This window comes from Penicillium atrosanguineum (assembly GCF_028827265.1).
Source record: "Penicillium atrosanguineum strain IBT 20685 chromosome Unknown utg000007l_segment0_segment0, whole genome shotgun sequence".
In the NCBI taxonomy this organism is placed as follows: domain Eukaryota; kingdom Fungi; phylum Ascomycota; class Eurotiomycetes; order Eurotiales; family Aspergillaceae; genus Penicillium; species Penicillium atrosanguineum.
Window position 1 is genome coordinate 513,059 of NW_026623139.1, and position 24,320 is coordinate 537,378.

Genomic DNA, 24,320 nt, shown 5'->3' on the forward strand with positions numbered 1-24,320 from the left:
GGTAGACGAGTCTTTGGCCCTATCCTAGATTATCCATGGCTTGCGCCGATTCCTTTCCGTTCAGGGTTAGGCACGCTACCAAGAAATGGGAGACGATCAGAGCTCGGAGTTTAGCCTGGCGCGATGCCGAAGTCGCGACCGCTGCCTCTTTTTTTTTTTTTTTTTTTTTTTTTTTTTGGTCTTGACTCTTTCTTTCACTCCTTAGGTATCTATACCTATATTCTTGGGTACTACGTGACTAGTACTCTGGAATCGAATCGTGCCCTGGCCAAGTCTGATATACACGGCTGAACAAACGGATTGTCGTAGAGTTTCCTCCCCGACGGTTGAGTACTGCGCCACCGTTTGCACGAGTCAGGTTAGTTGCATCTTGATCTTGAATCAAACTGATGTTTCCCGGTCCTGCGCATATCCTCTTTCATGCGATTCCCCTATAGAACCACACCTTTATATTCGCTCGCAGCTTCATAGCTGACAGAATACAATTATCTACGCAGATTGCGCTTGAACTCAGTCTGATATAGCACAAGACTCCGTCTCGAACAGAGACAGCAATCGCGCTCAAAATGACCGGAACTACCGATCACAACGCTCCCTCCATTGACAGCGCAGCCACCCACACCGCGCCGTCAGATCATTCGACACCCGCAATGAGTGACCAAATCAACGATATCGAAAAAGGCCAACCCCCAAACAAAGCCACAGAAACATACGATACCACCCTAGACTCCGAAAAAGCCAACGCAGTCCCCCCCGTCCCCCCAGGCCCCGGCCCACCCCCAGATGGCGGCCCCAAAGCATGGCTCGTCGTCCTCGGCGGATTCTGTGGGCTATTCGTCAGTTTCGGCTGGATCAACTGCATCGGCGTCTTCCAAACATACTACGAAAGCCACCAGTTGCAAAACATGTCAACCAGCACCGTAACCTGGATCACATCGCTCGAGACATTCGTGATGTTCTTCGCTGGTCCGATCTTCGGTACTCTGTTCGACAGTTACGGACCGCGTTGGATCTTGCTCGGTGGGACGATTCTTCACGTCTTCGGGTTGATGATGACTTCGCTTTCGACGGAGTATTATCAGTTTATTCTCGCGCAGGGAATATGCAGTCCGCTCGGTGCTAGTGCTATTTTCAACGCATGTGTTAACTCTGTTAGTACATGGTTTGTGAAAAGGAGGGCTTTTGCGCTGGGAGTTACGGCTTCGGGATCAAGTCTGGGAGGGGTTATTTTCCCAATCATGGTGACGCATCTTATTCCCCAAGTTGGATTTCCTTGGGCGATGCGTATCTGTGCGTTTTTAATTTTGGGTATGTTGGTCATTGCAAACTTGACTTTGAAGTCGAGATTGCCGCCTACTAAGAAGCCTTTTTCCGTGATGAACTTTGTCAGGCCGCTCAAGGATATTAAGTTTGTTTTGACTGTTGCCGGGGCCTTTTGCTTCTTCTGGGGGATGTTTTTGCCTTTCACTTTTGTGATTACGCAGGCGGAGCGGTATGGCATGTCGCCGAATATGTCGCAGTATCTGATTCCGATTTTGAATGCTGCGAGGTGAGTTCAGATGGTTCTAGGGTTTCCCTTTTTTGATGGCATTCGCTAATGGGTGGATCTAGTATCTTTGGTCGTACCCTTCCAGGCTACTTGGCTGACCGTGTTGGTCGCTATAACGTGATGATCATCTTCAGCTTCCTGTCAGCTATTCTCGTGCTTGCTCTATGGCTTCCATCTCGCAGCAATGCACCGGCAATTGTCTTCAGCGCACTGTACGGCTTCGGCTCCGGTGCTTTCGTCTCTCTCGCGCCGGCACTGATTGCTCAGATCTCCGACCTGCGCGAGGTTGGCGTCCGCAACGGCACTTGCTTCTCGATTATTTCCTTTGCTGCCTTGACTGGTACCCCGATTGGTGGTGCTTTGGTCTCAGATGTGCTGCATGGATCATATACGAAGCTGCAGATATTCTGCGGTGTGGTGATGCTCGCTGGAGCGACGCTGTTCATCGTGGCGAGAGTTGTTGTTGGAGGAGCCAGGCCCTGGGACAAAGTATAATGATTTTGATAATCCACAGCATAATCCCATTGGCGCTGTTATGGATCTATGCATACGCAGTTGTATAGCGAATGATAATAATGCAATATAGACGAAGGGCAAAATGAAAAATGTAATGAAATTTTGAGATATAGAACCTCGTGAATGTCCACTACTAATGTTACAGATCCTTGGATCACGAAAAGGCACACTTGTGCTAAATAGACCAACTCCAAACCATCCCAACTATAGAACTGAAACGCCGCAGCACCGTCGCTGAATGATGCATGTCTGAAAAACAAGAAGTTGTCGTATATAGGCGAGTCATGCAAATGCATCAAACCAAGACTCCATTACGCATGTTCTCAACCGTGCGAATGCCCACTCCCTTCAACGTACTCAGCTGCGCCAGGCTGTCCACCTGGAATTGCGGCTGGTCGGAGACCATTTCCATGTCCATGTTTGAGGATTGGTCCATCTCGCAGAGACAGTCCACAATTGCTTCGGCCTTCTTCACGCCAACGCCCTTGAGAAGCTTGATCTGGCTGACATCGCGCGAGTTGATGATTGACAAAAGGTGGATAGTGCGAGGTGAAACAGAAGGATCTTGATGGTCATCCAGAGCAGCGAGATCATCTTCATTCTTACGGATAGCCTTGTCTGAGGCACGCTTTTTCCTGGGCCGAGAGGTATCAAGGAAGCCAGTCTCGTCATAATCCATGGTAAGCGGATCCACGTACTCATCGTCAGAGTCCTCAGCTTGACGCTTGCCGAGTGTCACGGTGGGCTCTTTCTTCAGGTTCAGAGAAAGCATGCTGCCGAGCTTGCCCTTCGAGGGCGGGGAAGCAGCATTGACGGAAAGCCGTGACTGAGGCTTGCCCTCGATGCGCTCTTTCAAGGCGGCAATCTTGGAAGCCAACTTTTCGTTGTGTGGGAAATGCGGGAGTGCCAGCTGGTACATTCTCAATGCAGAGCTATTCTCACCGCGTGCCTGGTGCTGTTTCGCCATAAGCAGATAAGAAAGACCTTCAGCGCGAGCGTCTTCCGTCCCTTCAATGCGTTGCTCCAGTTGCTCCAGTCGCCGCTGAAGTTGATCATTCAACTCACGAACCTGGGTCTGTCTTGACTGCTCGCTCACCGCACGCACCGCCAGCATCTCTTCGACCTTCCTCGAGACCATCTCCTCGATTTTAGCAGCAGAGAGATCTGAACTACCCAATTGAGGCTGGAGAGGAGCAAGCATCTGGCGAGGCTTTAATGACCGTGCAGTAGGTGTTTCGGAGGAAAGAGAAGTTCTCTTAGTCTCAGGCTTGCGGATCTGTGTCATGGGCTTTGGCTGAGCTCGATCGGAATAGACGCTGAATGCCTTGAGCGGCTTCTCCTCATCCTTCTTAGAAGGGTCCTTTGCAGCCGGAACGGGCATGTTCACGTTGACAGAGGCTGTAAGAGGGCGCAGTGGCTGCCGAGAAGCTGCCAGAGATGGCCGAATTGAGGGTCTCGCGGGGCCTTTGAAGATCGGGTCATTCTCGACTTCACGCACTTCGATCTTCCTGGTGCGGTTGGCGACACTTAGAGAGCTGATTGTATCCAGATGGTACGACCGGACGGGTGCCAGGTTGAGAATCATCACTGTCAGTCCGTTGTTCTGTCCCAAAGAAAGAATTCTGGTCATCTTCGACTCGCGGTATGGGATTCGGTGCTGCTTCTTTGTGATTGCCTCGACACACTGCGCCAAAACAAAGAGACTCTTGTTGATACTGGCTGACTCGACCATGCGCTCCTTGTCATTCTCCGTCCGGCGGTTGTCTTCTGAGCCTGCAAGGTCAATTGCAGACGCGGTACTAATGCGAGTGCTTTCCGGCGAGATAACGGTGACCTTGACACCGAGGATGGCGTGTGAACGAGACGAATGGGCGTTCAACTAGACGTAATTGTCAATGAGTGTCAAATCCTAGTCCAATCCTATACATACCTTGGTCGCAGAAGTGGAGCGGTTATTATTGGCCTGGTCATAAAGGCTTTCGAACTCCTTTAAGCTTGTGCAGGGCTTCTCCGTCAACCCACAGACCACAGTCTTGCCTCCGTTATCACGCAGCGGAAGACCAGCCAGAGTGCGCTTCTCGGGTGGCTCAAACAAATCATACACCTTGTCGTTGTAGATCTCATAATAGCTGAGAGAGACTTGCACTGTTGTGTCACCGCCGGTATCCTTCTCAATCTTCCGGCTGCGTCGGTAGATGCCACTCAGGAGACGAGGAATGACACCTCTATCGGCGAGGCTTTTCCCACCACGCATCGTGTACGTTTTTCCAGTACCCGTCACACCATATGCAAAAATTGTGATGTCGAATCCGTTGAAGAGGTGCTTGATAGTGGGCGCGACTACACTTGGTCAGCATTAACCATGGACGAGGCTTTCTCAAGCTCCGACAGCAGACAGCACTCACCCTCGGCATCAAACATCTCCTGTTGTGCAACCTCGGCATCGTACACAGCGCTGAACTGAAAGGTATATTCCTCGCCCCCATTCTTAGGATTGGGGATGCGCACCACGTTGTCCCTGTCCCTCAACGCGGCCAGCTTGCGGTCGCCATTCGTGGATTGCTGCGGCTTGGAATCGGACGGAGCAGAGGAACCGGTACGAACGATGACATCAAGCTCTCGCTCGGTCTTGAGGAGGGGCCGAACACGCGCAACGACTCGGACACTCATTGTGACGGTTTGAACATTCACGGACTTTTTGAAAGAATATCGCAATTGATCGAAACAATGACTCGCAGAAGGACCGAATAAAAGAAAGAGAAGATATAACGAAATATCCCCCCAACACAGGAAAAGAAACCTACCTACCTTTGGTGGATGTTGAACTGAAGACGGTACGGTGGAGGAGTTCACGGAAGACAATTGTGGTGGTTTGTTGGCAGGGCAACCGCCCTCTTCGGTATTCCAGCACGCTACCGTGTGCCTCACGACTTTATCAACTGTATCCAGGTAGGTTTTTATCAAACCCGAAAGTGGTCAATGGTAATGATTTGATTCAGACTAGAATACACAAGCTTTGGACTCCTGTTCAATTATTTATTGGAAGGTGTATTTATTCCTAGATCGCACCAGCCAATTTGGATACTTAGCAGTGTTCCAAGTGCCAGGCAATAAATATTTAACGATCTATGTAGTGCAGGTGCACAGCGACTATTCCTAAACTAGATCAATAAGGATCCAACCGACCTAGCTCTGAATTAGATCCCTATTAGTTATGCAAGTTATACATCGATCTCAGAACCGATGCTCACATGTCTCCGGTGGCGCATGATTGGCTGTGCGGCCACCTAAAGGCCACCGTATTCCATCACCGCCTCTTGACTTACAGTGTGTTGAACCCCCAGGAGCCCCTTCTCGAGGTACGATCTAACCCCCCGTCTTGCTCTTGTCTGTTCGGATTAGATTAATCCGTCGCGATCCAACACTTGAACATTTGAAGACGTCTTGGCGACTAAACTGATTGTGGGGTTCTAGCGAAGCTGTTGCCCGCGCCCCATCTCGACTCAACCTCCCCCCGAACTTGACCCCAATCCCGACTTTCACTGAGGAACCCAACTCCGGCCACATATTCTTTAGCAGACCTCCATGGCAGCTCCACAAGGGGGTTACCCTCCTCAGGAAGGGTACGGCCAGCCTGACTACGGCTCCCCGGACCCTCAGCAACAGTCGCCCGTCCCCGCGCAAGGTGCGCCTGCCCCTGTCGCCGCCGGAGGAAAGAAGAAGAGAGCCTATGCTGGCGAGGCCTTTGATTTCGGCTCCGGTGCCAATGCTGCGCTCGGTGGTCAGCCCACGGCTGGAGGTGCCTATGGTGCCTACCCCCAGCAGCCACAAGCCCAGGCCATGGGATATCAACAACCGGCATATGGCGCCGACCCAAGCCAGATGCAGCCCGCAGCAGCAGCCTACGCTCAGCCCGCGCCAGATGTAGCGCAAATGACCCAGCAGTTCGGTGGCATGGGCATGGCCGAGCCGCACCATATGCCCCCGCCTCAGCAGCAGCCCGTGGTGCAACCAGCTCGCCAGGTCCAACTTAATCAACTCTACCCGACAGACCTCATCTCTCAACCCTTTAACGTCGCGGAGTTGGACTACCCTCCGCCTCCCATCGTTCTGCCCCCGGGAGTATGTTCTGATTGAGCCCACCGTGTTTGGATAGGAGCGATACTAACCATCCACAGACCAGTGTTTACCCCTCCCCCGATGCCAATTGCCCTACGAAATATATGCGGTCCACCCTGAACGCTGTGCCGACAAATAATTCTCTCCTTAAGAAGTCCAAATTGCCCTTCGCTCTGGTGATTCAGCCCTATGGAGCTCTTCACGACCAGGCGGACCCCATTCCCGTTATTCCGGATCAAGTGATTTCACGATGCAGACGCTGCCGGTCTTACATCAACCCCTTCGTCACCTTCCTCGACCATGGCCACCGCTGGCGTTGCAACATGTGTAACCTCACAAACGACGTGCCCCAGGCGTTCGATTGGGATGCGACACTGCAGAAGCAGGCCGACCGCTCTCTGCGTTCCGATTTAAACCACAGCATGGTGGAGTTTGTTGCTCCCCAGGAGTACATGGTCCGACCCCCTCAGCCGCTTGTGTACCTCTTCTTGATCGACGTTAGCTACTCCTCCGTCACCAGTGGTCTGCTGGCTACCAGCGCACGCTGCATCAAGGAGAGCCTCGACCGTATTCCCAATGCAGACCGACGGACCAGGCTGGGCTTCATTGCCGTGGACTCGAGCCTGCACTACTTCAGTATCCCTCGGGATCAATCAGAAAGCTCCGAGGCCCGGATGCTGGTTGTCAGTGACCTCGATGAACCCTTCTTGCCCATCCCCACCGATCTTCTCGTGACGCTGAGCGAATGCCGGGAGAACATTGAGACCTTCCTCGACAAGTTGCAGGAGATGTTCCAGAACACCCAGAACAACAGCTGCGCTATGGGCTCGGCTTTGCGGGCTGGTTACAAGCTGATCTCCCCCGTTGGAGGTAAGATGACTGTTCTGAGCGCTTCTCTGCCCAACATTGGCCATGGCGCTCTCACCATGCGTGAAGACAAGAAGGTGCTGGGCACAAGTAAAGAGTCGGCTCTTTTGCAAACGGGCAACTCGTTCTACAAGAGCTTTGCAGTCGAATGCTCCAAGGCTCAGGTGTCTGTGGATATGTTCCTCTTCTCTTCGCAGTACCAGGACGTGGCATCTTTGAGCAACTTGCCCCGCTACACTGGTGGTCAGACCTACTTCTACCCCGGCTGGAATGCCGCCCGGAGTGAAGACGCCGTTAAGTTTGCTCGGGAGTTCTCCGAGTACCTCTCGTCAGAGATTGGTCTGGAGGCCGTTCTCCGTGTGCGTGCCACCACCGGTCTTCGCATGAGCACTTTCTACGGAAACTTCTTCAACCGCAGCTCCGACCTCTGCGCATTCCCCGCCTTCCCCCGTGACCAGGCATACGTGGTTGAGGTGGCTATTGATGAGACTGTCGCGAAGCCGGTCGTCTGTCTGCAAGCTGCCGTTCTTCACACCACCTGTAACGGCGAGCGTCGCATCCGTGTCCTCACTCTGGCTCTGCCTACTACCACCAACTTGGCAGACATCTATGCCTCTGTTGATCAGCAGGCTGTTGCGACCTTCTTCAGCCACAAGGCCGTTGAGCGTACGTTGAGCAGCGGTCTCGAGCCTGCTCGCGAGGCTCTCCAGGCCAAGCTCATTGAGCTGTTGACCACTTACCGCAAGGAGCTTGCTGGCGGCAGTGTCAGCGGCGGTGGCCTGCAATTCCCGGCCAACATGCGTGGCCTGCCCGTGCTGTTCCTGGCCATGATCAAGAACGTAAGTTTCCTTTCTTTTTTTGCCTTTTACGAGCTCTCAGTTGCTAATCTGCGTGTATAGCTTGGTCTCCGCAAGTCTGCCCAGATCCCTACGGATATGCGATCTGCCGCTCTCTGCCTCTTGTCGACTCTGCCCCTGCCCCTCCTCATCCAGTACATCTACCCCAAGATGTACTCTCTCCACGACATGCCCGACAATGCAGGCATTCCAGACGAGCAGACCGGCGAGATCGTTCTTCCTCCCGCCATCAACCTGTCGTCCAAGTCTATTGCCAACTACGGTCTGTACCTGATCGACGACGGCCAAACTCAGTTCCTGTGGGTTGGCCACAACGCCGTGCCCCAGCTCATCGTGGACGTGTTCGGTGTGGCCAGCAAGGACGAACTGCGGGTGGGCAAGCAGACCCTCCCCGAAGTGGACAACGAGTTCAACCAGCGCGTGCGCAACGTAGTCGAGAAGAGCCGCGACCACCGGTCCAAGGGCGTGGGCAGCATGATCGTGCCTCACCTGTACGTGGTTCGCGAGGATGGCGAGCCCGGCCTGCGCCTCTGGGCACAGTCGACCCTGGTGGAGGACCGGGCAGACCAGAGTCCCAGCCTGGAGCAATGGATGGGTACTTTGCGGGAGAAGGTATGATGGTCCAGATCGTCATCACTCCCTATACTAACCACGTCTTCAGGTCGTGCAGTAAAGCCCGACCCATCGGTCTTTATACCCGGTTGCTCATGAATCCTACGTTTCCTGTTTCCTGTTCCTATTCATGTTCCTGTTCATGTGCCTGCTCTCTGTTCCCTGTTCCCCGTTTCCATTTTCTCACACGCCTGTATCATTACGGGCCAGGATATCTGTCATATGGGAGTGAAAGTAGACCAGGTCGGAATCGGGGTTGTATAGGGCAATAGAAGCCCACCTGTTTGACATCTACGTTGCTCTCGCAGCAGAAAATCGACGTCTATTTGTGTCTTACCCTCACTTGATGATCTAATCCCGTGGTGAAACCGCACGGGGCTCCAATCAGGAAGCCAAAGTAGCCCATCTCAGTGGAGTCGACTGGTCACTGTGATTGTGATTACGCCCGACAGTAGCGCCTTTTCCCGACACACAGACGTGATAGAGCTGGCCATTTGGCGCTGGTGGCGGAGCACATAACCTTGAGTATTCCCCAAGACTGAGATCTATGGGCAGAGGGCAGTGGAGAAGGTTCGTAAACACGGAATGGTTTCAAGTCGAGCTAGACAGAGCCCAACCTCTATTCTGGGATGATTCCCCTCAACCTCCGACAGTAGCGCGTAAATCATAGCCCCTTCAAACTATCGATTCCCCCTGAACTTTTTTTTTCTGGTAGCTGCCCCACCAACTTGCGGCCCGTGGCTCTTCACTCTCCCCACTTGAACCTGCAACCTCCAACCTCCAACCTCTAGCCTCTAGCCTCTAGCCTCTAGCCTCTAGCCTGCAACTTCTAGCCTTTAACTTCTGACCTCCAACCTCCCACCTCCCACCTCCGACTTACCTATTTCCGGGACATCTCACACATTCTTTCAACAGTTGGTAAGTGGTGCGGGATCGGCTTCAACCCCGCCTCGGCTCGACTAACACATCGCCAGACCCGAAACCACCCTCCTATCCGATACCTACCAGCTCGGTCTCACCTCCCCCTGATCCTCCGAGCTTCCTGCGCCTTCTCGACCTTTAGACTGCCAGACTCCCAGACTGTCAGGCTGCGCGACCATTCACCAAAGATAGAAGGGACCAGTGGAAGGAAGAAAACCACCCCGCGTGAAAGTAAGCTTTGCTTTCCCCCAATGTGATTGTTTTGCGAGTCGCCTTTCCCATCCCAGTGGCGCTCTGCACCGTCCAAGTCTGCGAGTCTCTTGCTGTTTGGATATCTTGCGTTGCCCCTCAAGGCCATCATGAAATGGTTCTCTCGCTCTATCGTCCGACTGTCATCGTGCATACACTCGCACTGGTTATGTGGAGCTGACAGTCCCCCAGAGTCTTCGATTATCGAGCAGGTTGTCGCCATCATGGGCCAGCAGAACCCTCCCGCGGGAGGATCGCGGAAGATCTCCTTCAACGTGTCCGACCAATATGAGATCCAGGATGTTATCGGTGAAGGTGCTTACGGTGTCGTCTGGTAAGCAACATCAACATGGGAGGAATACCTCCATGCTGATACTCGCAGCTCCGCAATTCACAAGCCGTCCGGCCAAAAGGTCGCCATCAAAAAGATTACTCCGTTCGACCACTCCATGTTCTGTCTGCGTACATTGCGCGAGATGAAGCTGCTGCGGTACTTTAACCACGAGAACATTATCTCCATCTTGGATATCCAACGGCCCCGCAACTACGAGGGCTTCAATGAGGTGTACTTGATTCAGGAACTGATGGAGACTGATATGCACCGAGTCATTCGCACACAAGATTTGTCCGACGACCATTGTCAATACTTTATCTACCAAACACTGCGTGCCCTCAAGGCAATGCATTCCGCCAATGTTCTCCACCGAGACTTGAAGCCGTCCAACCTGCTGCTCAACGCCAACTGCGATTTGAAAGTGTGCGATTTCGGCCTGGCGCGATCGGCCGCCTCGACCGACGACAACTCCGGTTTCATGACGGAATACGTGGCTACCCGCTGGTACCGTGCGCCGGAGATCATGTTGACCTTCAAGGAATACACCAAAGCAATTGACGTTTGGAGTGTGGGCTGTATTCTTGCCGAGATGCTGAGCGGCAAGCCCCTGTTCCCCGGAAAGGACTGTACGTATACCCCTGGAATTCCAATTTTGCATACGTTCCATCTAACAATCCCAGACCACCATCAGTTGACCTTGATTCTGGACGTTCTCGGCACACCCACAATGGAAGACTACTACGGCATCAAATCCCGACGAGCACGCGAGTACATCCGCTCCCTCCCCTTTAAGAAGAAGATTCCCTTCCGCGCTCTCTTCCCCAAGAGCAACGACCTGGCCCTGGACTTGCTCGAGAAACTCCTCGCCTTCAACCCCGTCAAGCGTATCTCCGTCGAGGATGCCCTGCGCCACCCGTACCTGGAGCCGTACCACGACCCGGAAGACGAGCCCACCGCGCCCCCGATTCCCGAGGGATTCTTTGATTTCGACAAGAACAAGGATGCGCTGAGTAAGGAGCAATTGAAAGGTATGGTCCCATCTATGTCCTTTGATCTTGATTTTGATATTGACGCGTGATGTTAGGTTTCATCTATGAAGAAATCATGCGGTAAGGGTCCGATTTGCAATATTTGAGCATGCAATCATTTTGTCAGCGTGATTTCACGCGGTAGATAAGTTAGCAACACCTGGAAACATTTGAATAAGTGTGATCTACCGTCACCACCAACATCTCAATATCAATGCGTTGAAAGTCTTTTCTTTTCTTCCCAAGTAGCATATATCCCGGATAATATCTGGCAATTGAAGCCTTCCCCGTTCCATGTTAGTGCTCTCCAAGCCACTCCTGAACCCCCAACCTCCACTCAGTAAATTGTCCGAAGCCGAATCCTCCAGACTCAGTCCACGGCTTACCTGAAACTTAGTTCGAGCCCGTCCCCTTGGGAAATATCCGAATAGTCTATTCTGCAGTCGAGCTGAAGGGGCCCGATGAGCCATGCATTTACATCTATATCTGCATGATTGACTCCCCTGACGGGAACAGTCATAGTCTTGCCAAGGCAAGCCATCGAGCGTTGTTGATTGTGATACTCATGCAAGAGGAATTGCTAATAGCATGTAGAAGCTCATAGAATGAGGTCATTGGAAAGGTGATATGGAAGCACGTAAAGACGTAACGGGTAGGCTGTGGCTTTTATATCCATTCACTTGGATAACACGTAAACAACATTCCATATAGTTATATGGGTTAAGTCCAGATATCTAGGGTATTCTATGTACAACGAGCCCGGACAAACACACAAGGGACTAATTCAAAGCCCTCTGCTCCATAAACCTTTTGATACCCTCCCCCACCCCCTCAGGACTAGGCTTCTCCGCACAGACATGCGGCTCAAAGCCAAGACCCCTCAGATGGTCTCTAGTCGTAGGTCCAATCGTCGCAACAAATACATTCCCATTCCCATCACCATCATCCTTCGCATACGGTCCTAACTCTAGAACACGCAACATAGCCTCACATCCACTCGGCGAAAACACCACAACCCATGTCACCCCCTCACCCTTACCCTCAGCTAACTCAACCACCCTCCTAAAATCTCCCTCAAAAGACCCCATCTCCCCGGTCTCATAGACAACAAGCTCATCTACCGGAATCCGCATATTATGCGGTAGATTCGGATCCATGAGTGTTTTAGGAATAATATCCCGCCGCTGCTCACCGACCAAGAATAAGAGTGTCGGGTTCTCTTTCTCTTCGGTGTAGAGGGTATTATAATGCTGTAGCATGAGATGGGCTAGTTTCTCGCCTGTTCCTGTGTCTGCGCCGTGGATTGTGGATGAGGGGAGGTGTGCGTTGCGGAGGGTTGTGAGTGTTCGTGCTGTGGCGGGGCCGACGGTGTAGAGGGGGATATCTTGCGATGGGGGTGGGACTTGGGTTTATGGTTAGTTTGGCACTACGATTGAATGTGGACTTGAAATTGGACTTGGGCTTGGGCCTAGATGTGTAGTGGGGTGTAGGATGGGACGTACGGCCGTGTTGGGAGATCATGTTTGCGAAGCCTTCGACGGCGCGTTGGCTTGTGAATATCATGCCGCCGTATTTGGGGCTGGGGGTTTTGGGATTGGAAATGGAATTGGTATTGTCTGAGGCATTGAATGCGCCGGTCGCGAAGAGTGAGCGCACGTGGACTAGGTTTTTGTCATTGAAGCGGTGTTCTAAAACGGGGACGAAGGTTGGAGTGTAATTGTTTGCGTTGAAGAATTCGTCGTAGCCGTCATTTGGGGATGATCGAGTTTTGAGGAGAAGAATTGGGATCCGCATTTTTGGGGGGAGGGTTGGAGTTGAAGGTGGGAGGTTGATCCATGATGTTATCCGCATTCATGGATTGCGGGGCCGAGCTCCGATTTTCCGCGGCTACGTATTAAGTTATACATCACTCCAAGCTTTAATCCTAAGCTCGGAATCAGATGATTGACATACGTTGGAATTGGTCTAGACAACACAAGGAAATGGAATTGGTCCAGGAACGGGCTTATGTACACATTAAAAACACAGACTACTGGTCGTCCAGCACATGCACGTACTTCTTGTCCTCGCGACGCTCCTTCTCCGTCATGGGGGGAAGATCGTAGTAGGACGAGCTGCGGTATCTTTTCTGTGGGGAAGTCAGTGACTGTTCTTAGCTGCGTCAAGGTGTGTACACATACCAGGTAGTGGAAGGTCAAGTCAGCCAGATCGGCCAACTCAGTCATGCCCAGGTCCGCGAAGGTCTTCGCCTCGGAGTCAATAACCTGGTCGATGTGCTCACGCTCGACCTCGTCAGCGGACATGGTGTGCCACCAGAGATACTTGTTGAGGTAGAAGGCGAAGGGCTTGAGGAGCTTCTTGGGAACGTTGATGCGGGTGCGCTCCTTGACGATCTCGGTGTCGACAAGCTCGGCAATCTCAGCACTCGAGTACTCCTTGGGACCGTAGAGCTCGAAGGTCTGGCCGACGGTGCTCTCGTCGTGCAGCATGCGCTCCAGAGCGCGAGCGACATCGGGAGCCTAGCAACCGTTAATGAGGGAATTCTTGGTAGAATGCGGGGCACTTACGTGAACAGGCCAGAAGCGCTCCTCGAGGTTGTTGGAGTGAAGCAGAGGGCTGGTTCCAGCGAGCTTGTGAAGGAGGTTGTCCTCGAAACCGAACAACGGGGCGGGACGCACGATGGTGGTCTCGGGGTAGATGGAACGAACGACTTCCTCACCCCAGGCCTGGTTCTGGTTAGTATCTTTGTATACTGACTGGGGAAATTATCCAACCTTGGTAGAGAAGTACTCGGAGGGAGAGTCCCGGCGGGCGTTATAGGAAGAGACGTGGATGAAGCGGTCCACATCGTACTTGGCAACGGCCTCAGCGATGCGCTCAGCACCATCAACGTGGACGTCAGCCAAGGAGAAGTTCCTGTTACCTGTTAATAACCCGTTCTAGCCCCATATGGTCCAGTCGCACTCACTTGGTCGGGTACTGGCGACCAGTCAGGTTGTAGACAACGTCGGAGTGACGGACGCTCTCCTCGATGGACTGGGTGTTGCGCAGATCGTATTCCTGTGGGAGTCAGATGTCGTCCGACATTCGAGTATTTTGAGACGGGGAAGTCCGTACAATGAAAGTAACACGTCCGAGATCACCAGTGACCTTCAGGTGACGCTTCATCATCTCCTCACGGTAGGGAATGACGACGTTGCATCCCTGCTTAGCTGCGGGATGTCAGTCCTCAGTCCTCCGATTCATTGCACCCGGGAGAAACCTCAACATACCAAGGTTGTTGACAACGTAGCGACCGAGGAAACCGGTGGCACCAAAGACGGTCGCGGTGTGGCCTAGAATTGAATGGTGAGCATGTCGGACGTAGTGCAGGATCAAGCGGAAGGGCGAAGATACCTCCGAGGGAAGAGCTATTGGCGCAGAGCGTTAGCAAGCTGTTCACAGCTAGAAAAGACCAGCTAGGCAAGATCAATTGAGCACTTACCGGCCACCTTGGACCTTCAAAATGGGACGTCCGGTGCGAGAGATGGCAACGTCCTGGAGGGAACGGCGCTGGATCATGACGGTGACCCGCGGGGTGGGGGCAAAAGCCCGCGACCCCAGGGCAGAATTGATGGCCCGGGACTTTTGCATGGCCTCTGAGAGAGTCTGGAGAGACCAGCGGAGAGAGAGGTAATTCGGGGTGGGTGAGGTGCAGTGACGGGCTTTCGCAGGTCAATTCGGGAAGACCACGGGACTGGCCGCTAAACCCGATTAGGTACCCAGCACTGGATATGGTCTGCGCCGTCGCTATTTTCTTCTTTTTGATATTCTTCCCTTCTTAGTGAGAAGTTTTGACTGTTCCCAGTGAATTTGTTTGAAACTAGAGGAGAGGAATGCGGTAGGTGGCTTGTATATTCTCTACAAAGTGCGCGTAGACGAAAGGTCTGACAATATACACACTGTGATTGGATGTTCGCCAACCCTCTCCGTCACCCACTATAACAACGATCTACGTACGACTGAAGTAAATGCGACGATATCAATTTTACCTTAATGGAGTTTAACCTGCTCAGGAACTAATTGACCAGTAAATCGGTAAGCTTACCCGTTATTCGCAATATTCTCTGGAGTCCTAAGTCCCGACGTTGGCCGTGGTGATTCAAGTCTAGTCTTGCATACATCCAGGTTCTAAACTTGGCTATTTCTAACATTTGAATGAATACGTGATATTTAGGAAGGTAACGGTATACAGTGAGACTTGAATCTGCAGTATATGGTCACATGGCCTCAACACTGTCTATTTTCGCAAACCTATTAACGGGTCGGCAAGAAGGGCAATCTCTAAATGAATGGGATATAGCTTGACGGATCGGCCTCGCTTACCACCACCGACAGAGATCTGTTAACTGTCTATGGCAAAAAAAGAAAGAGAAGTACAAAAGGAAAAGAAAATGATCACATCATAGCAATTAAAAAGCCTGGACGTTGTTTGTGGGAGGGCGTGGAAGGAAGTGAATCGAAGTCAAATGCACGCACTAAATCACTACGCACACGCATAGAGTACCCCTGAAAACACCACCCAATGGCCTAGGAACCTCGAAAAAAATACACAGAGTAATAAAGGAAGCCTCATTGATTATAAGCTCGGAGTAAAAAGAAAAAAAAATACAACAGCTATGTTGCAATGATGTTTCCAAAGATTTATTAGAGGAGTATTGTGGGCAAACCACGGCCATCTCTGGTAAAAGGCAAGAAATGGGTTCTGTACTAGCTTGTCCCACTCCTCGGGATTTCGACCCCTTAGCGATATATAAGGGACCCATGAATTCTGGGTGACCCCGGTTCGATTCCCCCACCCGCCAATATTTTATTTTCCTGACCCCGCATATCGATGACTTCAGTTTGTTGTAGCTTAACTTCCTTTCCAATCTCTACCTAACTTCATTCGTGTTGACTACAAAAGCACACACTCAATATGTCTTCTGCTGCTTGTATCTTCTGCAAGATCATCAAGGGTATGTCTGTTTCCAAGATTCGAGATCCGTGAATGCGAACGCCCAGTTCCCGATCGCGGTGCCCTCGACCGCAATGCAGCAGGCTTCTGACTTTCAATCGCTGCAGGTGATATCCCTTCCTTCAAGCTCTTTGAGAGCGAGAAGGTCTTTGCCTTCCTCGATATCCAGCCGCTCAGCCGCGGTCACGCTGTGAGTCGCCTTGTGTACCCTTCCCCGCACCGCATCGTCGGGTCGTCTGGTCGTCACGACGTTGTGCCCTGCGCCTGCGATTCCCTTCTGTGTATAACATTCCAGCTATCCATTGGCCTTCAATTCATCAGACAGCTGCGACAAGTCAATAAAGCATGAATAAAGCTGACCTCACGCGAACAGCTCGTCATCCCCAAGTTCCACGGTGCGAAGCTCACCGACATTCCTGACGAGGACCTGCTCGAGATCCTGGTATGTTGACACCCTGGCTCGGTGGAGTAGAAGGAAAAGAAAAAGAAAGAAGCACAGAGGACGAACTTGGACTGGGGTCGGGGTCACCCGCCAACCCGCAAGGTCCCTACCAGGAACAAAACAACAGCTAACATAAGTCGTCCAGCCCGTGGCGAAGAAGATCGCCAAGGCCAGCGGCGCCGAGGACTTTAACATTTTGCAGAACAATGGACGCATTGCTCACCAGGTTGTTGACCACGTCCACTTCCACATGGTTTGTTCCCTATTTCCCCGGATATGGAAGGTATACTGACCAATTGATAGATTCCCAAGCCTAACGAGCAGGAGGGTTTGAGCATTGGATGGCCGGCTAAGGATGCTGAGATGGACAAGCTGAAGGCTCTGTACGAGGAGATCAAGGCTAAGATGTAAATGGTCTAGAGCTTGCTAGTCATCCAGCCCTGGAGCAAAACGCCACTGAACTGCGTCGTCAGTCTACAAATCATTCATTTTCCGGGAATGAGTAATCTACAGAGTATGCTCCTCAACTAGATCTGAAAATCTTCCGTATATTTTCTAGTTATTTGATCGATTGTTCAAGCCCAAGCCAGTATATACTACAAAGCCATGCAAACCGTCTAAACCGCAGATCTCGCACATATTCGAAATCAAAAAAAGAAGAAACCCACTTAAACCAATTATGCAGTCTTCGCCTCGTTCTCCGCACTTGGGTAGAACTCAATCTTACCCTCACCCTTGACGATGTTCAATCTGTCGTACAGCGAGCGAGCACGAATGTAGGGGTCAAGAACCCAGTACTGCTTGCGCAAGTCCTCAATCAGGCCATCACGCTTTTCCTTAGCAGCAGACGCAGCCTCGGTTTCTTTCTTGAAGCTGGCGCGGACCCACTCGATGGTGATATCCTGGATCTCCTTAGCGAGGATCTGGCGTTCGGCGAGTAGCTTGTCGCGAGTTTCTGTGTCTTCCATTAACTTGTTCTCGCCTTCTTTGACCTCGGTGTATTCGTATTCCCAGTTCTCGTCGCCTTCAAGCTCCTTGATGATTTGGCTCTTTGGGATGAACGCTTCCAGGTCTTCTCGGTTCTTGGTGAAGTGGATCTTGGCTGCGACGACGGGGTCGAGCCAGCCCTTGATTACGCTCCAGATACCTGGGGGGTATGTTAGAATTGTATAAGAATCGAAATTGATATTGAGGGAACGCACTGGAGAAGAGCCACGGGGCCTTGTGGATGAGGACAGATCCGAGGGATTCGGGGTAGTTTGCCTCGAAGCACTTGATCATGAACTTGACGGGGGTGTAGTCCATGTTCGCCAGAGAGAAGCCGGTCATATCGAAAACAATGGTCTGCAATCATTAGTTCTGAAAACCAGATAAGACGAAATAACATACCGCCGTCTCAACTGGAGGAGCCAGTAACAAACGTGCCGTCTCAATAGTGTAAACGGTAAACCGCTCGAGGACCTCCGGTTCCTGATCACCAGCCTTGTGCAGACGAACACGGACAAGACAGATAGGACGACCGAAGCGGTCCACGCCGTGCAGGAAACTCTTGCCCAGTCGAATTTGGTGGAGGAACTCCTCTCCCTTCTTCTTCTCCGCAGCGTCGCTGCTCTTTGACTGCTTCACGGCCAGGGCCTCGCCGTTGGCCATGATATCATCGTCAACATGGACATCCTGCAGACGCCAGCGCATGGTGGAGATCATCATGATAAGCGCCTTCTTGACGTCCCACTTGCGAGCGCGCAGGAAGCGCAGAAGCAGCGAATCCGGGTGATCCTGCTTCACCATGTTCCAGTATGCGGTGCGAATCTCCTCCGGTTCCATCTGTTCCAGCGCCTGCTGGAATTCCTTGGACTGGCCGTACTTGTCATCGCCGTCGGTGATGTTGATGTGTGCCAAGTTTGATGAGATGCCATTCACAGACGAAACGCTCTTGGCATCATCTTCGTCGTCGGCGCGGCCGAAGAATCCCCATTTGCTGCGCTTGGAGGGCAACTTCTTCTCCTTCGGTGGGCTTTGTGCCTCGTGGCTGGCTTTGCCATTGGCCTCGGCTTCGAGGGCTTCGAGCTTGACGCCGAAGACTTTGAGTGTGAGTACCCAGAATTCTTGGAGTTTGGCCTCCTGCTCCGGGGTGAGGGTCCCGATGGTACCTGGGGCGGGTTCGGCAGTCATGGTTTGGAGAGTATCGATAACACCGAGGAAGGGTTCTTGCGGAGGGATCCGGGAAGGCGCGGGCAGCTGCTGCTTGGAATTGGGATTGGAGTATATACTGTGAATCCAGGCGCCTCCAGTGACAGCGACGAGAGCGAATGTAACGGACCAGAAGGACGAAGCCTCCCTCGGTTGGCGTGTGGAGTAGTGTCGCGCGAGCGCCGGAGACCGTATCGGGATCTGTGCGCGCAAAGGTAAGAGATTGGGGACCGAGGAATGTAAACGACGGCGTAGAATTGCACAGTTCCGCATGTGGCGGGAGATGATATTCGTCAGGGAAGATAGGAAAAGTCAGAGACCCGAAATCAGAGACGAGAGACCAAGGATCAGCGACTCGAGATGAGACACAATCATGGCGCAAAGTGGATTCGCTGAAAATCCAGGTATGACGATCTGCCCTTGCGGGGAAAACCGTCGCTTGTTCTGGACTCTTTTGGCTTCCTTATTGCTACCGACTTTGAACTGATACCATGTTTATATCTGATAGTAGGAAACCCGCTACTGACACATCTCGGTGAAGTCATCCATCGCCCGGCAACGTCGCGGGGGATCAACACGTCTTTTTCCTTGCCGAATCGTTCAAACCTCCGAATCCACCTTACACTGTTCGCCCAATTGTCGCCCGATATTTAGACATCTCGTTTCGCTCCACCCTCTCAAAGCACTCTTCTTCCACGCACAATATGGATGGCGCGCGATCCTCCTCGCGACCGAGGCCCTCATCTCGCCCCACGACGCCCCTACGACCTAGTTCGCGTTCGTCGCTCCGAGAAGCCCACGGATACGGCCACAGCATCAGCAATGCAGGATACAACCAGCCCGCCATCAACGCGCTGGAGCCGCAGTTCGCGGAGCTCGCAGACTCCATGGCCGATCTTGAGGCCAACTTCATGCACTTGCAGCTGATGCACGAGAGCTTGACGCGGTTTAGCGAAAGTTTTGCCAGTTTCCTCTACGGCCTGAATATGAACGCGTTCTGCCTCGATTTCCCAGAGGTATGGTCGAGACGTGTCGGAGACCTTTCGGGAGGCTAAACAAATACTATAGGCCCCGATCGCAGACTCGTTCAGGAGAGCCAAGCAAGCAGAGGCACAGAAAGGTATGGAGACTATCGCTCGCGTGTTATGGAGTGGTTCCCTCAGCTGACATCTTGAACAGAGGCAGAAAACGAACCGGACCGACCAGACGATGGCGAGATGACCTTCCTGTGAGTGAAGACGATTCGAAAAAAGCGCAAAATGTGTACCAAAACAGATCAATTGACCGTACCCAGGACCACCGATACCTCCTTTGTCGAACACCCTCCCAGCACCGTTTCCAAACCGACATCGAAATACTCAGCACCTACACGAGGCGCTACTCGGGGCACTACACGAGGCTCGGCAACGAGCCGGTACGCAACACGAGGGACCCGGGGTGCTCGACCGAGTGCACTGCCTCGAGGGCGTGGGATGCGGTGAAGCGCTGTGTTGACAAACGGTATCAGCTGAGGTTGCACATGGCAGACATGGCAGAATCAAGCTAGTGAGAAATGTTGTATCTACAGATCTAAATGCTCTGAAGGTAACAAACGGATCGGGGCTAGTTACTCTTCAGAAGGGACACGCCCGGGTACGGAAACTCACGATATCCCCTGTAATTATGACGACTAGAAATGAATTACCTGATGCAAGTGCAGAGAGGAGAGAGAAGTAAAGCTGTAGAAATGTAAAATGTAAAATGTAAATGGCCAGCAAAAAAAAAAAACAGTGCCATGTTCTATGCTCTATGTGCTTTCTATAAGGCCCAGGCGGAGAGGCTCCGATCTCTGATCCGGCGGTAAATCGGGCTCTGGCGAAAAAAAGGCCCGCCCGGCCACCCATCTGGGCATCATATCCTCGACCCCATATCCTTGAACTACCTATCGCAGTAGACTGGTATCCTTCGGTCTTGGTCACTTTGGTCTCTCGTGATCCATTGAAGGGCATGGTTGCGTGGGTGAAGCTGCCGTGGCAACCCTTCGTGCCTTATGAGCGCATAGCTCCATTCATCTCTACTCGACCTTGACTGTTCGTTATCGTTACCTCTACTACGGATGGTTGCACGTCCTGGAACTACCTGAACTGACTTGTGAAGTGCAATGCTGGCCTTATTCAGGGGGAGTCCTTGAGGCTGAACTGGAACATTTGCCCCCCACGCGGACCTCGCAGTCTTCCGTAACGTGGATTGCCTCCCTGGCCTTGCGTCCGGTTGTGTTTTTTTCCCCATTTCTGCTAGCATAAAGGTGATCCTGACTTGCTTTACACTTTTAACTGCATTTGGAATCGTGCCCATCTCCGACTTCGGGGCCTCTGATCCTATCCCTTTGTGCTCTTGTTCTTCCCTCGTACATCGATCCCAGCTTCGTCAATATGGCGAGCTTGGATTCTGTGAATCTTCTTGCAGAAGCAGCATATGGCTGTGGTATGTGTTGACCTTCCCTCCGTGTTTCCATGTCTAACCCACTCGCTAGAACATCTTGCCGTCGTGCTGAAAGATGCTCAAACTGCTGGCCATTTGAAGAATGGCTTCCGAAAGCGCCATGACTCTCTGGCTCCTATGACTAAGTCTGAGGTGGTCACCATTCAGACAAGTGGTCTGCGCACCGTGACGTCGTTGAAGCCCAAGTATCATTGTCTGAACTGTTCCGAGATCTGCCTCAACAGCGAGCGGAAGGCGCACACCAAAAAGACTGGACACGTATTTTGTATGTCCGTTGAATGGGGATCTCCTTGTCCCGTGCTAACACTGTGTCTTTAGACATGGAGTCCCGTAATCGCTTCGTGTTTTGCGAGTCTTGCTGTGACTTTGTCTACGACCACGGTCTGGAAAGACTGGGTGGCCCAGCTACCAAATATTCCATCGAGGGTATGCCGTCCGAAGAGCGCCATTAATACTATGTATGCTGGGAGCAAACAACTAACATCCTATAGATGGAAAAGGTAAATGGGCCGAAGACTCGGCCTCCGAGGCCTACGTCAAGATCAATGCCATCAAGAACCCGTGCTACCGACGTGGTGCCCGTGGTGTATGGAACATGGGCCAGACTTGTTACCAAGCAGTCATTCTCCAGGCTCTACTACACGACCCGACTCTGAATGCCTATTTCTTGGCTGGGGGCCATGACACCCACAACTGCCTCAGGACTGGCTGCATGGCATGTGCCGCCACTGAAGTGTTCATGGACTTTAACAGCGGCGAAAAAACCGATGCAGTGTCGGCAGCTACTCTTCTCTACAATGGATGGGAGGGATCAAGAGTATGGCGACACCCTGACTTAAGAACATGAATTGCAGCTAATCTCTCATAGGAAATGGCCGGATACCGCCAGCAGGATGCACACGAATATTTCCAATTCCTGGTTAATTCACTCCACTCAGCTACCCCTGGACACACCGAGAGCTACGAAAGCAAGTGCGAATGTTTCTTCCATCAGACCTTCTACGGAGAGCTGCGCAGCAGCGTCATGTGCCACAAATGCGGCAAAACCACCAATACCCACGATCCCATGGCCGATCTCAGTCTCGACGTCCAAGCGCAGAACAAGAAGCGCAAGCTGGGCCGATCGAACCCATCATCTACCGTGACACTGACCGCTTGCCTGGACAGCTTCACGGCAGTTGAAGACTTGCATACGGATGCTGCCTACCACTGTGAGAAGTGCGGCAACACTCCCCAGCGGGCATCTAAGCGACTACAGATTCGCAAACTTCCCGCTATTCTTTGCATGCAGCTCAAGGTTCGTGACTCGCATACCCTCTGCCTGTGAGTATTACTGACTGTTTTCCAGCGCTACGAGGCCACTTCGTCATCATCGGGGAAGATGAACTGCCATATTGACTTCCCTGTCACTTTGAATATGCTCCCTTATGTCGTAAAGAAGGACAAAGACCGCATTGACACTTCTAAGTACATCTACGATTTATCCACCGTCATCGTTCACCAGGGAACCATGGACTCGGGCCACTACTTCGCCTACACTCGTATTGGTGGTGATAAGGTACGTACCATGACCATTTGCTATCGAACTGACTGTGCTAACTCTATTTAGTGGGTTCTGATGGATGACAACAAAGTCACCGTCGCCAGCGTCGCCGATGTCCTCCGACAGGACGCCTACCTTTTGTTTTACAGCATTCGTACAATCGCCGCGGAAAATGCTTCGTAAGGACGACATAATTGGTCATTGGTTGAAGATGCTACCGTTTGCGAATTCGTTGTAACAGCGAGTGTTGGTGTTGGCCTTGATGTACATAGAGTGAAGCAACCTTCATCAGCACGCAATCTTCATTCATTCATTTGTTCTCGTAGTCTCGTAGAGATGAAATCTTAGCGAGTGACCAGAATGCGTACGGACCGGGCTCTCACACCCTGATCGCCAAAGTCTACAGTCAGATCTACGAGAGAATCGACGGAATAGCCCCAGAAACCAATCCAGAGACCATTGCAGGTTTCATGAGTGGAAGGTAGACATGGACAAGTGCACAAAGAATCTTGCCAGCCGTAACCCTCGGCCAATACGCAAATCCAAAACTCATGAGAATCCCAGAGAAGAAAATCCGTCATTGATATTGGATAAGGAAAAAGGATGAAGGATCAAAATGACATCCTCGTTTTCAAACTCTTTAAACAACAACCCCAGTCCCCTCTTCGTCCATCCGAGGCAAAAAAGAAAAGCCTCCTCCATCAAGAATCAACAACGCTTTTTGGAGCCGTCACGAAAACGGAACGTGAGCGAATCATAACCCACGCTTCGAAACATTCGCCTGGACACTGTCGAGACCGAGCGCCAGGGTGTAAACGGATCGAGGACACGTATGGAGCGAAGAGAGCGTTACAGCGACATGGTTTTCATTTTTGATTTAACGGTACTGTGTAGGTGAATGTTAGTGCGTCTGTTCGGTTGGAAACCGGCTGAGTGTGCGTCGATGCAAATGCAAATGCAAATCGTATATAGCGTTCTCGAGTCGGTGTAGCGAATGGTGGAAACGAACCTTGACGAAACCGATGTCGGTGGACTTCTCACGGAAGCACTGACGGCAGATGTTCATCTGTAAATGAGCCCGTGTTAGCCACACAATTGTCCCATTTTCAACAGCACTTGTGCACTATGCACACGGATGCTATGGAGAGGTTCAACATACGCCGTACTTGCGGATCAGACCAGCGCGGTGGGAGCAGACACGGCTGAATAGATCGCACACGAATTAGCACTTCATTCCTCTATTTTCATTCCCAGTATTTCCGCTCCGTAATACAATCCTCCGCTCGCGCTTGTCGCTTGTCTTGCTTCCTCTGGTCGTCGGGGATCGAAGATATTCAGGGGGATACACACCACTCGCGGGAGCCCTTGCCGTACCTGAAGAAAAGTCAGTCAATTGTTTCGTCGTGCGCCGGGCTCAGGTTCGACTTACTTGCGGGGCCGGCTGTACCAAACGGACTCGTGAGTCATCTTGAGATGTTGTAGGGGGTGGGTTGACGGGGGTTGTTGTCGGGGACGAGGGTCGTTTGGCGCTGTTGAAGAGAGGCGAAAGACGAAGGTTAGGGTTGGAAAATCGTTGTGTGCTGCCCCAATTCGGACCGTGCACGGGCCATTCTCGC

General features: G+C 52.0%; 11 protein-coding genes across 11 annotated transcripts; 6 read left to right on the forward strand and 5 right to left on the reverse strand.

Moving 5' to 3' along the window:
* Positions 1 to 566: 566 nt before the first annotated feature.
* Positions 567 to 2,044, forward strand: N7443_008379 (MCT family MFS transporter; the record flags this gene model as incomplete). The annotated part of the gene is made up of 2 exons (XM_056888435.1): positions 567 to 1,549; positions 1,612 to 2,044. The coding sequence occupies 2 exons, from the start codon at positions 567 to 569 to the stop codon at positions 2,042 to 2,044; spliced, it is 1,416 nt and encodes a 471-aa protein (XP_056737737.1).
* A 316-nt stretch (positions 2,045 to 2,360) lies between these two features.
* On the reverse strand, positions 2,361 to 4,735 carry N7443_008380 (kinesin family protein; the record flags this gene model as incomplete). Its single annotated transcript, XM_056888436.1, has 3 exons — positions 2,361 to 3,944; positions 3,996 to 4,405; positions 4,471 to 4,735. 3 exons carry the CDS (start codon positions 4,733 to 4,735, stop codon positions 2,361 to 2,363), a joined length of 2,259 nt encoding a protein of 752 aa, XP_056737738.1.
* A 915-nt stretch (positions 4,736 to 5,650) lies between these two features.
* N7443_008381 (COPII subunit SEC24) lies at positions 5,651 to 8,581 on the forward strand (the record flags this gene model as incomplete). Its single annotated transcript, XM_056888437.1, has 4 exons — positions 5,651 to 6,187; positions 6,244 to 7,890; positions 7,951 to 8,520; positions 8,570 to 8,581. 4 exons carry the CDS (start codon positions 5,651 to 5,653, stop codon positions 8,579 to 8,581), a joined length of 2,766 nt encoding a protein of 921 aa, XP_056737739.1.
* A 1,333-nt stretch (positions 8,582 to 9,914) lies between these two features.
* N7443_008382 (mitogen-activated protein kinase) lies at positions 9,915 to 11,102 on the forward strand (the record flags this gene model as incomplete). Its single annotated transcript, XM_056888438.1, has 2 exons — positions 9,915 to 10,024; positions 10,073 to 11,102. The coding sequence occupies 2 exons, from the start codon at positions 9,915 to 9,917 to the stop codon at positions 11,100 to 11,102; spliced, it is 1,140 nt and encodes a 379-aa protein (XP_056737740.1).
* Positions 11,103 to 11,831: 729 nt separating this feature from the next.
* Positions 11,832 to 12,846, reverse strand: N7443_008383 (uroporphyrinogen-III synthase HEM4; the record flags this gene model as incomplete). Its single annotated transcript, XM_056888439.1, has 2 exons — positions 11,832 to 12,454; positions 12,555 to 12,846. The coding sequence occupies 2 exons, from the start codon at positions 12,844 to 12,846 to the stop codon at positions 11,832 to 11,834; spliced, it is 915 nt and encodes a 304-aa protein (XP_056737741.1).
* A 235-nt stretch (positions 12,847 to 13,081) lies between these two features.
* On the reverse strand, positions 13,082 to 14,685 carry N7443_008384 (complex I NDUFA9 subunit family protein; the record flags this gene model as incomplete). Its single annotated transcript, XM_056888440.1, has 9 exons — positions 13,082 to 13,180; positions 13,233 to 13,571; positions 13,620 to 13,778; positions 13,827 to 13,968; positions 14,021 to 14,112; positions 14,170 to 14,264; positions 14,325 to 14,387; positions 14,449 to 14,462; positions 14,537 to 14,685. The coding sequence occupies 9 exons, from the start codon at positions 14,683 to 14,685 to the stop codon at positions 13,082 to 13,084; spliced, it is 1,152 nt and encodes a 383-aa protein (XP_056737742.1).
* Positions 14,686 to 16,009: 1,324 nt separating this feature from the next.
* On the forward strand, positions 16,010 to 16,901 carry N7443_008385 (HIT family protein; the record flags this gene model as incomplete). Its single annotated transcript, XM_056888441.1, has 5 exons — positions 16,010 to 16,049; positions 16,156 to 16,238; positions 16,422 to 16,490; positions 16,636 to 16,743; positions 16,794 to 16,901. 5 exons carry the CDS (start codon positions 16,010 to 16,012, stop codon positions 16,899 to 16,901), a joined length of 408 nt encoding a protein of 135 aa, XP_056737743.1.
* Positions 16,902 to 17,167: 266 nt separating this feature from the next.
* Positions 17,168 to 18,953, reverse strand: N7443_008386 (CRAL-TRIO domain-containing protein; the record flags this gene model as incomplete). The annotated part of the gene is made up of 3 exons (XM_056888442.1): positions 17,168 to 17,637; positions 17,693 to 17,834; positions 17,880 to 18,953. 3 exons carry the CDS (start codon positions 18,951 to 18,953, stop codon positions 17,168 to 17,170), a joined length of 1,686 nt encoding a protein of 561 aa, XP_056737744.1.
* A 431-nt stretch (positions 18,954 to 19,384) lies between these two features.
* Positions 19,385 to 20,226, forward strand: N7443_008387 (DASH complex subunit DAM1; the record flags this gene model as incomplete). The annotated part of the gene is made up of 4 exons (XM_056888443.1): positions 19,385 to 19,696; positions 19,749 to 19,800; positions 19,860 to 19,908; positions 19,956 to 20,226. 4 exons carry the CDS (start codon positions 19,385 to 19,387, stop codon positions 20,224 to 20,226), a joined length of 684 nt encoding a protein of 227 aa, XP_056737745.1.
* An 865-nt stretch (positions 20,227 to 21,091) lies between these two features.
* Positions 21,092 to 22,887, forward strand: N7443_008388 (uncharacterized protein; the record flags this gene model as incomplete). Its single annotated transcript, XM_056888444.1, has 7 exons — positions 21,092 to 21,143; positions 21,193 to 21,426; positions 21,480 to 21,587; positions 21,653 to 21,978; positions 22,030 to 22,458; positions 22,510 to 22,719; positions 22,771 to 22,887. The coding sequence occupies 7 exons, from the start codon at positions 21,092 to 21,094 to the stop codon at positions 22,885 to 22,887; spliced, it is 1,476 nt and encodes a 491-aa protein (XP_056737746.1).
* A 664-nt stretch (positions 22,888 to 23,551) lies between these two features.
* On the reverse strand, positions 23,552 to 24,249 carry N7443_008389 (40S ribosomal protein uS14). Its single transcript, XM_056888445.1, has 5 exons — positions 24,134 to 24,249; positions 24,055 to 24,078; positions 23,864 to 23,906; positions 23,714 to 23,770; positions 23,552 to 23,590 (listed from the first exon to the last, which is right to left on the reverse strand). Exons 1-5 carry the CDS (start codon positions 24,169 to 24,171, stop codon positions 23,582 to 23,584), a joined length of 171 nt encoding a protein of 56 aa, XP_056737747.1. The 5' UTR covers positions 24,172 to 24,249; the 3' UTR covers positions 23,552 to 23,581.
* Positions 24,250 to 24,320: the final 71 nt, after the last annotated feature.